A 14,632-nucleotide genomic window follows, 5' to 3' on the forward strand; every position below is an offset into this window, starting at 1 on the left:
CCGCTCGCTGACCTTGGCCTTGCCCTGCCGTGAGGTAGCCTTGCCCAAGGGCAGGGCTCCCCGGCCTTGCAGCCAGAGCACCGTATTGTGTCTCCTTACAGCTGGCGTACATCGGATACCTGATGCTCTTCAACTATATCGTGTTAGTGAAGATGGAGCGCTGGCCTTCCACCCAGGAATGGATCGTCATTTCCTACATTTTCACCCTGGGAATAGAAAAGATGAGAGAGGTAACCACTTTCATCAAAAAAAAAAAAAAGAACTGAGGGAAAAGACAGTGGGTGGTTACATCTGGGCACGGAGGGGAGAGGGGGACGCTCCAGATCCAAGCAAACCCAGAACGTTAAAGAAAATGTTCTCTAATGTGGCCACAGAAATGTGGACTTGGCTTCGAGGGCTGCCGACAACCCTGGGGAGGCCTCCCAGTGTGTTTCCAGGGTGGTCACTCCATGAGCCCTAGGGATTAGTCCATTTCCTGCTCACACGGCATTTGCCTAGGAATCCCTCAAGTTGTGTTCAACACTGTTTACAGGTGTGTTTGTTTTTAAATATATTTTTATTGATTTCAGAAAGGAAGGGAGAGGGAGAGAGAGGGAGAAACATCAATGATGAGAGAAAAACCATTGGTCCGCTGCCCCCTGCACGCCCCATACTGGGAATTGAGCCGGCAACCCGGGCATGTGCCCTGATGGGAATCGAACCGTGACTACCTGGTTCATAGGTCAATGCTCAACCACTGATCCACACTGTCTGGGCTGTTTGCAAGTATTTACTTCTCCCTATAAACGTGACTTTTTAAGTTTTTCCACTTTTTATCTTTTTTTAAAAATCTTTAAATCTTTCCACTTTTAACTCCCATTGCAAACCCCTCCCTCTGGGTGTCTCTTTGGACAGGGTGCGCCAATACCTATGATTCTCCAAGTGCGTTTTAGCAGCCGCTCTAGGAAGTTAATTTGTTCTGATTATTCCTTCTCAATATTTGTTATATACTTGCTGGGCACCAGCCCTGGGTGTCACTGGAGTGAATTGAGCATATTTCTCACCCTTCAGGTTGAGAGTGTAGGTCCCTCTCTTTCCCCCCCCCCCCCCACCCCTGTGGAGTTAAAGGAGCCATTATAACACCACCCCCGCATGACACTGGAAGTCAGCCGCAGAGGCCATGGCATTCAGAACTGCTCAGATGAATGAACAGTCCACCAGAGGGCTCTGCAGCCCTGCTCAGAGCCTCCCCAGGCTCCCATTCCCAAACCCAAAGGGAAGGCAGACTTGTGGCGATGATTCCTCTGCATTTCCCCCGACACTACACTGCAGGAGAGGCCTTTTCTGGAGGAATGCTCCTGTCAGGTCTACTGCTCCCTCTCTCCCAAACATCCACTCTCTGTACTACAGCGAGTGCGGAAATATATGGAGTTCCACGGGAAAAAGGATTCCTGCGAATCCACAAATCCATCATTGTTTGCATTACTAAAATAGGTTAAAAGGCCCTTACTATCTTAAGTCTCAGCTCTAGAATGTTCTCCTATAGAGAGAAAGATGCAGTATTTATTAAACCCCTTCGTATTGAATTGAGAACATAAAAAAATCTCATATACTAGTGTGTGTGTATGTGTGTGTGTGTGTGTGTGTGTGTGTGTGTGTGTGTGTGTGTGTGTATTTCAAGCCCTTCTCTTGGGTTTCTAAACTGCTTTGGGAATATTTAAACTCTAACCAGCATGCCCCCATCCTGAGAGTTTGGCTATGGGTACACTACTCCCATTTTATAAGGGACTAGATGTTTTTTTGAAATGCCTTGCCCTCTTGCCTTGCCCTGACCAGTCCATAGTGCCTCTACTTCCTGACCAGGGTGTGGCTTCCCCTGTACAGCCGTGCATTTGCGTGGTCTTTGCGTGGCTCTCTGAGAACTGAGACCTACGCCCGCTAAGGACTCCGTCGCTGTGAAGTGGCAGCTCGCTCCCCTGTGATTTGACGCCCAGATGCGTATTCCTTCCCTGTGATAAGCAGGAAAGGGAGAGACTAGAGCAAGGAGGCTGGACTCTCTCCAGGGACGAGACTGGAAGAAGACAGGGAGCAGTCTGTACTCCACAGCCTGTTCTGGAAGAGGCGGCCAAGCAGGCGGGCTGCCAGGAACCTCGGGCTGGATATCCATTTCTCCTGAGGTGGCATGTAATAGCAGAGGGCTTGGGAGCCGGGTCAGCAGGGGTCAGCAGGGGGTCAGCGGGGTTCAGCAGAAGAACCTTTGCTTCTGAGGAAGCTGTGAGGACGGAGGACTACCACTTCAGTGTCCCTCCTCTTCAGCCTGGGGAGGCAGCTCCCTCATGCCCACCCCATGGCCCTGAACCCATTCGAGAAATGCTCGACTGCCAAGAGGGCAAAGACCCACAGGGCCCTCCTCACAGTCAGCACGCAGGCCCACAGGATCTCAGATGGAAGACCCTGGAAACATGGCAAAGTTTGCAGGCTTCTGAGGAGGGATATACAAGGCTTTGTGGTTTCGCAAGCTGCCCTCCCATTCCCAGAACCACATACTTCTGCGTGTAGTCACCCAAACAAGCCACGGTAATCCCTTAATAGCGCGGGACTGTTTACAGCGTGCGCTGGTAGACATTGTCTCACTGGGGTCCTCCCCACCACTGTGAGGTCAATGATGGGGCTTTTCTGGCATCCCCACTTGACTGTCATGGAAAGTACTAGTAAGACTCAGGGTTTGTTTGGGCTGTTTTTCTGTATTCCACAGCTAGAAAGGGGAACTAGGTCTTAAACTTGACTAGTCCCCCTCTAGGCCCGCCCATCGTTCTGTCACTCACGCAGTGGGTGCCAAACTGGGATCCTCCTCGGAGCCCCGGGGTCCTGAGAGCTGCCTCCGAGGCAGCTGGAGAAGTGACAGGGGCGGAGGGTGGGGCTCGACTTTCCACTCCAGCTTCGCCTCCAGCCAGTTAGCTTGTCACTTTTTTTTTTTTTAATGTTGAGAAGTCACAAGAATATTTTCACTATTTAAAAAGCCATACTATAGCCCTAGCCAGTTTGGCTCAGTGGATAGAGCGTTGACCCTCGGACTAAAGGATCCCGGGTTCAATTCCAGTCAAGGGCACATGCCAAGGTTGTGGGCTCAATCCCCAGTAGGGGGCATGCAGGAGGCAGCCAATCAATGATTCTCTCTCATCATTGATATTTCTCTCTCCCTCTCCCTTCCTCTCTGAAAAATCAATTAAAATATTTTTTAAGGAATAAATAAAAAATGATACTGTAAAGCTTGTGTTGAACACTTTTTGGAAAGTGTGGGCAAAGGGTTAGAGCAGTGGTCAGCAAACTGCGGCTCGCGAGCCACATGCGGCTCTTTGGCCCCTTGAGTGTGGCTCTTCCACAAAATACCACAGCCTGGGCGAGTCTATTTTGAAGAAGTGGCATTAGAAGAAGTTTAAGTTTAAAAAATTTGGCTCGCAAAAGAAATTTCAATCGTTGTACTGTTGATATTTGGCTCTGTTGACTAATAAGTTTGCCGACCACTGGATTAGAGAAACTTTGTGGCCCCCTGCCCCTTGCCCCCACAGGTGTGCACACAGATTTTTGCCCACGTAGGGTGGAGTGGGGGTGAGAAGCCACCAGGACAACAGCAGCTGCGGGAATTCCAGATGGAGGGGGCAGTGGTTCTTAATCTGCGTTCACCAGCTTCCCCTGGGAATTTGTTAGAAATGTAAATCCTCGTGCCCCACACAAGGCAAACTGAAGCAGAAACCCCAGGGATAGGGCCCAACCACCTGTGGTCCCCCAGGTAATCCTGATGCACGCTAACAGTTAAGAAGCCCTGGTTTAGGAATGAGGCTAGCAGGTGGCTCCTGGTAGCTTGCTTAGCCTTCCAAGCCCTCGTCCTGACTTACAATGACCTCCCTTCCTTATTATTTCAGGCCAAAGTAAGCCATAAAGGGGGATAGGCCAATTCAAATAGATAGCTGCAGATTAGAACTGTCCCCAGTCTTTTCTCTCTCCTTTGAGAAGTTCTGAGTTGGGAAAGGGGTGGGTCATAACTCAAAGACGTGGAAGCTCAGGGGTAAACACAAATGATTCCTACAAGTAGCTCTGTTACATTGCCTCAGTAGGCTGGCTTCCCTGGCTCCTCGTATCCTGAGGCAGGCTGTGGTACAGGATGGGTGGCAACTCCTGCTATGTATCTGTTCATTTCATAGAGTGTGTGTGAGCAAAAAGATTCCTCTAGATTTAAGCTAAGTCGGAGCCCCACCCAGCAATAAAGGGACTGGAGAATTGCTGTGAGATGTCTTTGCAACAATCAGTCAGTCCACAAATATTTATTGAGTATTATGTAACAGGCTCTGGGGAACACAGGGTCTACCCTCAGAATTTACAGTCTAGTGGAAAGAGGTGATGGATGGATAGATAGGTAGCAGATAGATAGATAGATAGATGATAGGTAGATAGATAGATAGATAAACAGACAGACACATAGACACACATACAAAAGTTAATTTCATATAGTGATAAAATCTTCAAAAAATAGAATAGAGTAACAGAGAGTGACTTGGGGCTGTGGACACCACTGCAGGGAGGGCACTTAAGGAAGGTCGCCTAAGAAGGAAAAACGTGAGCAGAGACCTTGAGGATGAGGATGAGGAGAAGCCAAACATGTAAAAGTCTGGGAGCAGGAACAAGTGCCAATGGCCTGCGCCTAGCATGGATTTGCCATGCTGAAGAGCAGACCGCCGTGCAGCGGGTGGGGAAGGAGGAGAATATGGTGGGCCATCAAATGAGGTCACAGCAAGGAGCTTGGATCTTTATCTGTAAGGAAAGCATCAGATGATTGGAGCGTTCAATTACCAAAATTGGCTTTAGTAATTATTGTTCTTGTTTATCTCTCAAGTCTCTCTCTTTTTAAATTGAGGTGTAATTTACTTGTAAGGAAATGAACAACTTGTAAGGGTCCAGCTTGATGAGTTTTTAACCTATCCATGCAACTGTGAAATCCCCACCTAGAGCACGGCTTAAGTATTTAAAGAGTGTGCTGCTCAGAGAACAGGTTGGGGCAGTGTGGGCAACAGTGGCAGCAGGGATACCAGTTAGAAGGCTGTTTCAGTCATCTGGGAGATGTGATGGGGCTTACAATAGAGTGGCAACAGTGGAGGTGGTGAGAAGCGGTTGGATTGGGTTGGATTTAGAAATAGAGGTGATAGGACATGTTGATGTAGAGAATCTGGTGTGAAAGAGAAGAATAAAGGAGTCCTCCCAAGTTGGTGGTCTGAGTAACTCAATATGGTGGTGCTGTTTACTTAGATGGAGGAGGATTTCAGGGATTTGCGGGGTATTAGGAATCAATAATTTTATAAGGAAAACCCTAATTCGTGTCTTAGAATTGTAAGACAACCCTAAACATCAAACTTATTACTTATATGGCCCAAACTTTGCCCAGATGTACATTTATAGCATGCAAGTATTCCAGTAGACACATAAAGGTAAACAAGCTACAGTTGTCAATTAATGAGCCAACCACTTTCCAACTGGCTGAAAATATAGACCACAATCCTAACTAGCCCCACTCCCTTTCTTGCCCCTTAGATTCTGATGTCAGAGCCAGGGAAGTTGCTACAGAAAGTGAAGGTATGGCTGCAGGAGTACTGGAATGTCACAGACCTCATAGCCATCCTTCTGTTCTCTGTTGGAATGATCCTTCGTCTCCAAGACCAGCCCTTCAGGAGTGATGGGAGGGTCATCTATTGTGTGAACATCATTTATTGGTACATCCGTCTGTTAGACATCTTCGGCGTGAACAAATACTTGGGCCCATATGTAATGATGATTGGAAAGATGGTAAGTAGAATTCTCTGATTCCATGTGATAAATTCTCAAATGAGGAGTGGTAATAATAGGAAGAGGGAGGTAATTCATTTGGGCCTGCTGTCAAGGTCTCACTGATATGGTCCTGGGGTGTTTTATTTTTGAATTCCTTTTGCGTGGTCTGGAGTTTGACTACATCTATAAACATAACTGGACAATTAGCCATCACTCGCACATTTACTTACTGAAAACTATATAAAGAGTATATATTTTGTGCCAAGCACTGGACTAGGATTTGGGTATATAAATTCCATGAGACTGAAGATAGGAGGAAGAGAAGTGATTACCATTCAGTGTGACAATGCTGTAATAGACATGTATATAAAGTACAATAGGAACATAAAAAAAAGAGAATGAAGGTCAGGGAAAGTTTTAAATGGAGGTTCTATTTTTGCTGGATCTTGGAGGAGTAAGTCTCCACTCCAAATATTTAACAGATTTTTAAGATTTTTAACATTGCTTTTTTTTTTAATGAAGTGCTAAGAAAATGCCTTTCCCCTACGAAAAGAGAAGAAAAACATCGTTTATTTGAATTCAGTTGTTAGGTTGTGCTTGAATTGACCATTAAGTTCTATCACTATATCATGTGTCTTATTACACTACTGGAAAATGATGTCTGTTAAAAACTAGGTTCCAGAATGATGCCCTACTTATCTTTTTTTTTTTTTAATGAATCCCAAGTGGCAAACTAATATGCTTCCCCACAATGGCTGTGGACTTGGTCCAACTTCTTGGCCACATCAGTTTCCAGACCTCCATAAAGACCTCGCCCTAGGGGAACAGCGTTAGTGTGAACCTGGGAGAGCCCAAGTAAACCAGCTCCCTCTCCAAACTCACCGGAGGAAGAATCGGAGCCTGAGTTGTTTTGGTTTTTCTAAGTCAGTTTTTCCATTTTTCTCAGTGTATCCTCTACTTCACCTTTACAGCACATATGTGGAAAAGCCAAGCCATCCATTCTGTAATGCCAAACACCTCTTATTGAAAAACCTCTTCATTAATAACCTCCACTCCACTTCCATTTATGAGCTAGTGAAACCAACAATTGGTCAATAGGTGTTTATTATTCTTACTCAAGTTTTAAAATAATATACGTTATTGCTGCTTACCTTTCAGTCAACAAGTCAATATTTATTACGTGTATGTGTGTGAAACTTAGGAATCTTAAGTAACCAACTCTTCCTACAAAAGCACTGACAAAGTCATGCAAAGAGAGGGAAAACTTGAATCCAAAAGGAAGGGGTTATGAGACATTGAACAATTCATTTAACCTCTTTGAAACTCAGTTTAATCATTTCTTAAGTAGTTATAATAAAGGCAGAGCTTGTAAGGTTGTTGTGATTATTAGAAATTACACATGTTAAACAGTATGTGGCTCATAGTAGGTAGTTGATAAATTGTCTGTTATTAAGTTCATATTATATCTGTTAAAATACAATGAAATGGGGAGAAATTGGTGAGTATAGTTATTCTGCTCTATTCCTAACACTTTTGTACAAAAGCTTGGTGTGTATAACAACAGCATTGCTTAGGGAAAATATTCCAAACCCATTCTAGAGAGGAAAAACTTAAATTGAACAAGCTTGAATTTAAGACTAATCCCAAAACTGTATCCCAGTTCATTTGGGTATTTTGGATTAGGAGAAAAGAAAAGCAACTTACTCTATTATACACTGCCTGTTATATAATCTTATTCCTACTTCAGTAATGAATTTGAGATTGTGGTGAAAATTCCTATGTCTAGAAGCAGAGTCTCAACTTAGAGTCTACAGGAGACATTTAGAAGAGATGATCAGTAGCCCCTCTACCCAAGTTATATATAAAAATGTGTGAGTGTATGAATTTTCTGGGCAGAGAGGAGAAGCTTCCATGAGATTCTCAAATGGATTCTTAAATGGGCCCAATGAAAGTGAAGGACTATAACAGCTACGAAATTAGGCCCAATTTTCTCAGTCTTGACACTATTGATATTTTGGACTCGAATATTCATTGTTCTGGGGGGCTGTCCTGTGCATTATAGGATGTTTAGCAGCATCTTCTACACACTAGATGCCAGTAGTATGTACACACACACACACACACACACACACACACACACACACACACTAAAAATGTATCTAGATATTGCCATATGTTCTGGGTGTGGGAGGATGGAAGGGCAAAATACCCTCTATTGAGAACCACTACATTGGGTGATTACATAATCTGATTGGTTGTTTTATTCTAATTAATTGTTACCTTATTTTATTTCAATAAATAAAACCTGAAAAGACCCAAACCAGCCAAATATATTACTTTAAAAAGGTTGAGTGGCATTTAAACATTTGAAATAACTAAAGTCAAACTAAAGTGGCAAGATTATTTTAAAATCCACGTCTATCATTTTAATGATGGCATAATTATCCCTTTTTTATTAGATTTAAACCTTACTATGGAATAAGCAAGAGAGACGTACTGCATTTTCTCTACCTTCTAACTTATGAATGATTTCATTTATCAGTCAAGAATAAGTAGAAAATGAGTATATTTGGGGGCTTTGTTCTCCATGGGGTTTTTAGGATAATTAGTTCAATAATTGAGTCACTGATCCAGAAGGTAGGTAAAATGTGCCTATAGAATTTATCAGGGAGCCAGATGGACTGCCAGGCTGGAAGGTTAACAAAATATGCCCAGATGCGATTATACTGAAAGTCCCTCAACATTAGAGAGTTTCTATTCAGTGCTAAACTGCCAAGTAACTGTGCCCTGTGGTCTAGGGAGAGACACAGCTGTTAAGATACCTGAATACAATACTGATCAAGTATGATTCCAACTGATCTTTAGATCCAGGATCCCACTTCTCAGTGGACTTCTCCAAGCCTAGTGCTAAGCTTACTTATATATTCAGAATAAAAACAACAGTAATAATAGCTTTCATTTACTGTGTGCCAAACTCCATGTCAGACAGGTCATCATTAAAACCTATTTCATCAGCATGAAATAGGTTTTAGTATCTTCATTAAATAGTGGAATAAATTGAAATTGGGCAAGGGACAAAAGCAGGATTCCAATTCCTATCTATCTGACTCCACAGACTGACCTTCTTCCAAGTCTAATAATAATAATACATTAACGTTTATGAAAACTACCCCCATGAAGCATTTCACATATTATCTCATGTAATCCTTACAAAAACAACATGCATTATTATTGTTGTTATTATTATCACCATCTTGAAAATGAAAAAATGAAAACCCCACAAGATTAAGTAAGACCACCTCGCTGTTTTTACTAGCAAAGCCAAGATGAAAAAAACTCAGGTAGTCTGACACCTGAGAACCCGTGCTTAGCCACTAGAGTATATAATCTTCTCTATAAAACACAATCAAAGAATATTTATAAGAATTAGGTCTCTTAACACTGAACCAACTGGACAAATTAGCTTTAAAACATAAGTAACCAGCTCCAGTTCTCACCCATAATGTTCTATTTCTGCACTCCACTCTATTAGATGTTGGTATTTGAATGGAAGCTAAGACTTCTTTGAAATATATGAAATTGAGTGTTTGGGAAGAATGTCTCTGCTCTCTGATTGTTTTGATCCTTTGGTTAAATATCACAATCAATCTGAATGAAAACAGTCCTGAGAAGTTAGAACAGTTGCTATATTTACTGACTGAGTTTTCTTGGATCAGACTAGCTCCTAAATCTCATGAGTACACACCTTCCTCTTCCCACCCCTCTTAGTCAATCTAAATAAATATAACATGAAAAACCCATTAGTGTGTCTTCATTGGTAGAACTTCTTGTAAATAAATAATGAGAGAATTTTACAAAATAAAAAAGAGCAAAGATGAGAAGCAGACCCTTGTTTCCTATAAAATTGTTTTAACACAGCTGGCTTGCTCATTTTAAGAGAGTTCTGAGGCCTCTAAGTTGTGAAAAGAATAACTAATTGACTAGCATATATATTTTAAGGACAGTGAAAAAAAAAGAATTAATGTCACCTTTTGAGAGACTCTTATTTAGTTTCAAAGTCACATAATATTAAGAGGTGGATTTTGAAGTTGCCTTAAAAGTTGATAAATGGACATAAAATATATTGAGCCCCCAGTGTCCTAATGCAAACAGGAAGGCTGTAATGTTGTAATTCCAATAACAGGCACCATGGAATGCACTTCTTAAAATAAAATTTTAAAACTAGTTTAAAGCCTTTATTATCCTTGATAAGATTATCATCAGTTATCTTCGTGGGTGGGCATCCTTTGAGGAAGTTTGATATCCAAGAAAAGATAGTCTTTTGTATTAGAAGGTTTGATGCAAGGATAGAAATTTATCTCCAACTGGCTTACGTCCAGGAGAGATAGATGGATTTATAGCCTGGCACAATGTGATGGAACTGGCCTTAAGGGCTACTACAGTCAGGCTCTCAACCACTGGTAGCACATTCTCTCTCTCTCTCTCTCTCTCTCTCTCTCTCTCTCTCTCTCTCTCTCTAATATCTGCTTCATTCACTTTGATCAGTAGTGGGACACTTAGCCTCAGACACTCTGGATTAACATCATTACAGAGAGATAAAGGCAGTACCTCTTTCCCAGCTTCAGCTGAAAAATATCCAAAGAAAGGGTTCTGGTTGGATTCTTGTGTCACATGCCTCCCTCCTATGACTGCTGTTGCCAGAGGGTGTGGTACCATGTTTAACCCAGCCTGGCCAAAATGGGTGGGAACTGTTTCTAAGAGAAGAAGGCAGTGGGTTCTGACCAGGTAAAATAATAGTTATTACATTCTCATCTATTTTTGGTGATAATAGGAACGTAACTTGGCATATAAGAAACAGATCCCAAATTGCATGTGTCATGAAAACAAACAAAAAAGGAAAGAGAAACAAGCGATAACATTGTACTTGAATGCAGTCAAAAGAGAATTTTATAAACATCTCAAGATGAAAATCCAACCTTTCAACAGCAGGCACAGGAATGGGCTACCTGATTCTAATGCCTATAAAAACACTCTTCCTAACTGATAGCATATGCTGCAGGAGAAGTACAGGAGGAGTGGTTCTCTGTAAGACAGGTTTATGGTAGAATACCACGCAGTGAGGTGGGGCCACAAGGAGAAGATGGAATATGATGGATATCTGTTGGCCTAACTTTGTTTAAAAATGATTATTTTCATGAGCTTTCACCTCTTCCTTAGCTTTTCAGAACTTAGAGAATTTACAACATTGTAATAATTCTTCAAATAGTTCAACTATCCCAATTCCAATTTTGCTAATAAGGAAGAAACCAAGGAGATTTGCCTCCCATGAGAGCAGAGAAAAAGTTAGTACTAAATTCATATAGATAACATAGCTTCTATGTTACTTGACTCCTACATCTGGTTTTGACTAGGTCCCACAGACAACAATGGAAAATGAAGGGGTTCCATTGGGCATATATTTGAGGATTTGTTTGTTTTCAATGATTTTTTGAGTTATTTATAACATTCCATGGACATTGGTTTCAATAAACCAAGTGTCCTTTTATCTGGGCACAGCTCCCTATCTAAACATCCCTTATCAGCATTATTGAAAGTGAACCTCCTTCAAAGGTTCCCATCAAGGTCAGTGTCATTGGAACACTCAATCATATGAGTTTTCTTTTGTTTCTCCCTCTGCTTCCCCACCCTTCCAGATGATAGACATGATGTACTTTGTCATCATTATGCTGGTGGTGCTGATGAGTTTTGGGGTTGCCAGGCAAGCCATTCTCTTTCCCAATGAGGAGCCATCATGGAAGTTGGCCAAGAACATCTTCTACATGCCCTATTGGATGATTTATGGGGAAGTGTTTGCGGACCAGATAGACCGTAAGCAAGTTTATGATTCTCATACACCAAAGTCAGGTATTTAACTTCAATCGGGTCATGTCTTTTCCAAGTTCATTTGTTTGTTCTCAATAAATGGCTCAAGATAGAGGACCAATTCCTAGCTTGTTATCTTGGAGGAAAAATAAAAACAATTACAGAAGGTGAATATACAATTTTAGCAAAGTAATCCTCGGGTGTTTCTTCAGGTATGTCCTTTCTGTGACACGAATCAACATCTGGTATGCCAAATTTGATCAAGAAGTAAACCATTTAACAAGATTGAAATTCTTTGGGAATTTAAAATCCTAGGGCCATGTGTTGACTATTTCAGTATTAGTAATATATTACATCACTACTCCCCACCCCTACCCCAGCCTGTAAAAAATAAATTCCTTGGGTTTGACTTAAGAACAAATAAACAATTCTCAATTTCACCATCAGAATTCAAGAGTGAGGGCCAACATCTGCATGGTGTTTTCCTTGCGCTGGAAACTATTCTCCAGCTCCTTTCCCCACTGTCTTAAATTATGTACTTTTGAGACTCAACAGAAGCTAGTATTCATTGCCTGGAAGTATGGAAAATGCCTTAGGTTGTAAACTGAGTTGCTTGCTCTAAAGGCTAAACATAAAACAGTATCTATATCATGAAGTGATTTAGTGTGGGGAGCGAGCAGCAACAGCAGCCAGGCCCCTGATGTTTCAAGCCCTAATAGATGCTGATTCTCAATAATAAACACTCTTCTTGTATAGAGTGTGTAGTTGTTATCCTAGGAGTCTGTTCCAGAATTTTATTTGGACCAAATGTCAGGGCACACCAGGCATTGGGAAGTCGTTTGAGAGGAAAGCATCAGGAAAGAAAAATCTTTCACTGTGAAGGAGTTGAATCCCAGGAGCAACTATTTCTTATTTTCCCTGAGGACTTCAGCTCTAGAAATAACATCCCTCCAACATTGTTGAATTAACAAATTTTCAGTCATTTTTTGCTGACAGGCCAGCCATCTGAGCCCTTTACTGTGGACATGGATTAGGGTTACATAACCAGGTAGTAGAGCTTATTAAGAGCAAGAGCAGACTCTAGTCAGCATCCCTCTTCCTCCCCCCCGCCCCGCCAGTCCCAGGTAGGACTGAGACCAGGAAAATAAGGACAAAGCGCTAAAGAGTGTGAATCCTGCAGGCCCGGGAAGAGCATGTGTCCACAGGAGACAGAACATACCTCTACGTCATTTTCCCTCTTCGGTGGATTTTGAACGAATACCCTTTCCCTCGCAGAATATGAGTTTTCTGAGGCAAGAAGGCTAATTGGAACAAATACTCATTTCATAAGACTGAGCCAACTCACTGAGGAAGAATTTTGACTCCGTCTCCTAGTAGAAATATCTTTGGTTGACAATGTGCAGCCTTCACCAAGACAGCTTTCCAGAGAAAACTCTTTTGGAATCTTCCTTTCAAATGGTCCCTCGAGGCAAAACAATACTTCAAAAGCCCACCAATGATCATTCTCCTCAGAGACCAAATGTACTATTTTCCCCCCAAGAAATTGCTTTTCCACTTACATTATTTTGCCTTTTCTCATTTTCCTTTGTTCCCCAAAATGAGACTAAGCCCCCTGGGTATTTTGACAATGTAACATTTGGGGATGGGAGCAAAAGGGAGATACAGGTGTGTTTTATGAATGGGATTCTGTCTGTCCCTCTACAAGTGGCCATTTATTGATGTTGTACTATGAACCCAGCCTAGTGCAACAAACACCACCATCTGGCTGAATAAGAGGATTTATTATTGTTATTTTAAAAGAAGGGCTGATTGTAGTTTAGAACTTGAAAACCACCCCGGTTACAGAAGAGAGGTGTTTCGCGTGAGTGAAGTATGAAAATAGATTTCCCACATTGTTAATTAGATCTGTGGTGCTCTATGTGTGTGAGGATAAATTTCTACCCCAAATCCCAATATGTAACCGACCCCAGCCTTGGATGCAACCTTCATGACATGCTTCCCCTAACCACTTCCTTCTTGATGTTCTGAAGGAACTGTTCTAAGCCACTGTTCTAAGCTAAATCAGCCAGTTTTCTATCTAGAGTGCTAAAGAGTATTTGTCCTTTCTCAAATGGGTATAGAAAGATTCCACCAAATCTGTCATCACATTCGGCCAAGGTCATTAAATATCCCTGTCCTCTAAATTATTTGATTTTCATGCTATGGCACTGGGTGGGCCCAAAGGGGGTTGGGTGACTGCCCCATCTGGTCATGCAGAACTGCCTGGGAGACCCAAGTACCAAGCTATTTGAGAAAGGTACACGTCATTTATGCTGCCCTGTAGTGTCTTGCCTCTTTTCTGTGCCGTGTCTAGGTTGGTTTGTGAAGCATGTGTTCAGGCTGATCGGATCTCATATCCACCTGGACCCACAGCCCTGCCCAGGGTCTACCAATTCCATGCTGCCTTGTGCCCTGTGTGGGCCTCTCCAAGTGCTGCTCATTCACACACACCTCAGAGCGACTCATTTCTAACGTAATGCACGCGCTCTATATCTAACTTTTTGCTTTTAACTGCAAAATTGCTGAACCCATTTCATGTTTGGGGAAATAATCTTTCTTAATTGGGATGAATATATATATATAGATATATAATGGGGCCCTAGGATTGGGTTACTAACCTCCATCTTACACCTCAGAGGGGAGAACAGCTTTAATGCCCTCACTTCTGGGAACAATGATACTGAACAACAGATTTTCTATGTACATTTCCTTTTTGTAGTTTGCCCTAAACCCAGAGACTATCTAGTAAAGCCAAAAATGCTAGAATAAGACTTATAAGATTACTTTCCAAATGTATTTACAGACTAAAAGAAAAGTAATAAAGAATGGAGTCACTGTAAACTCACAAAATAATATAGGTGCTTTTGCCTCTAAACCAGGTTGAGTTAACACAAATGATAGTCTGGCTTTAATCTCAATAATATGTAGAGGCTAA

General features: G+C 42.1%; 1 protein-coding gene across 7 annotated transcripts in view; it reads left to right on the forward strand.

Annotated features, from left to right (window-relative positions):
• The window catches only part of TRPM3 (transient receptor potential cation channel subfamily M member 3), a 444,564-nt gene that overhangs the window by 372,443 nt on the left and 57,489 nt on the right, over nt 1–14,632 (forward strand). For all 7 annotated transcript variants that reach the window (XM_079790372.1, XM_079790376.1, XM_079790373.1 and 4 more), the window contains 3 exons: nt 102–230; nt 5,563–5,814; nt 11,490–11,664. In XM_079790372.1, the coding sequence (XP_079646498.1) occupies nt 102–230; nt 5,563–5,814; nt 11,490–11,664 (556 nt within the window). The remainder of the gene's footprint in view (nt 1–101; nt 231–5,562; nt 5,815–11,489; nt 11,665–14,632) is intronic.

This window comes from Cnephaeus nilssonii (genome assembly GCF_951640355.1).
Source record: "Cnephaeus nilssonii genome assembly, chromosome: 14".
NCBI lineage: Eukaryota > Metazoa > Chordata > Mammalia > Chiroptera > Vespertilionidae > Cnephaeus > Cnephaeus nilssonii.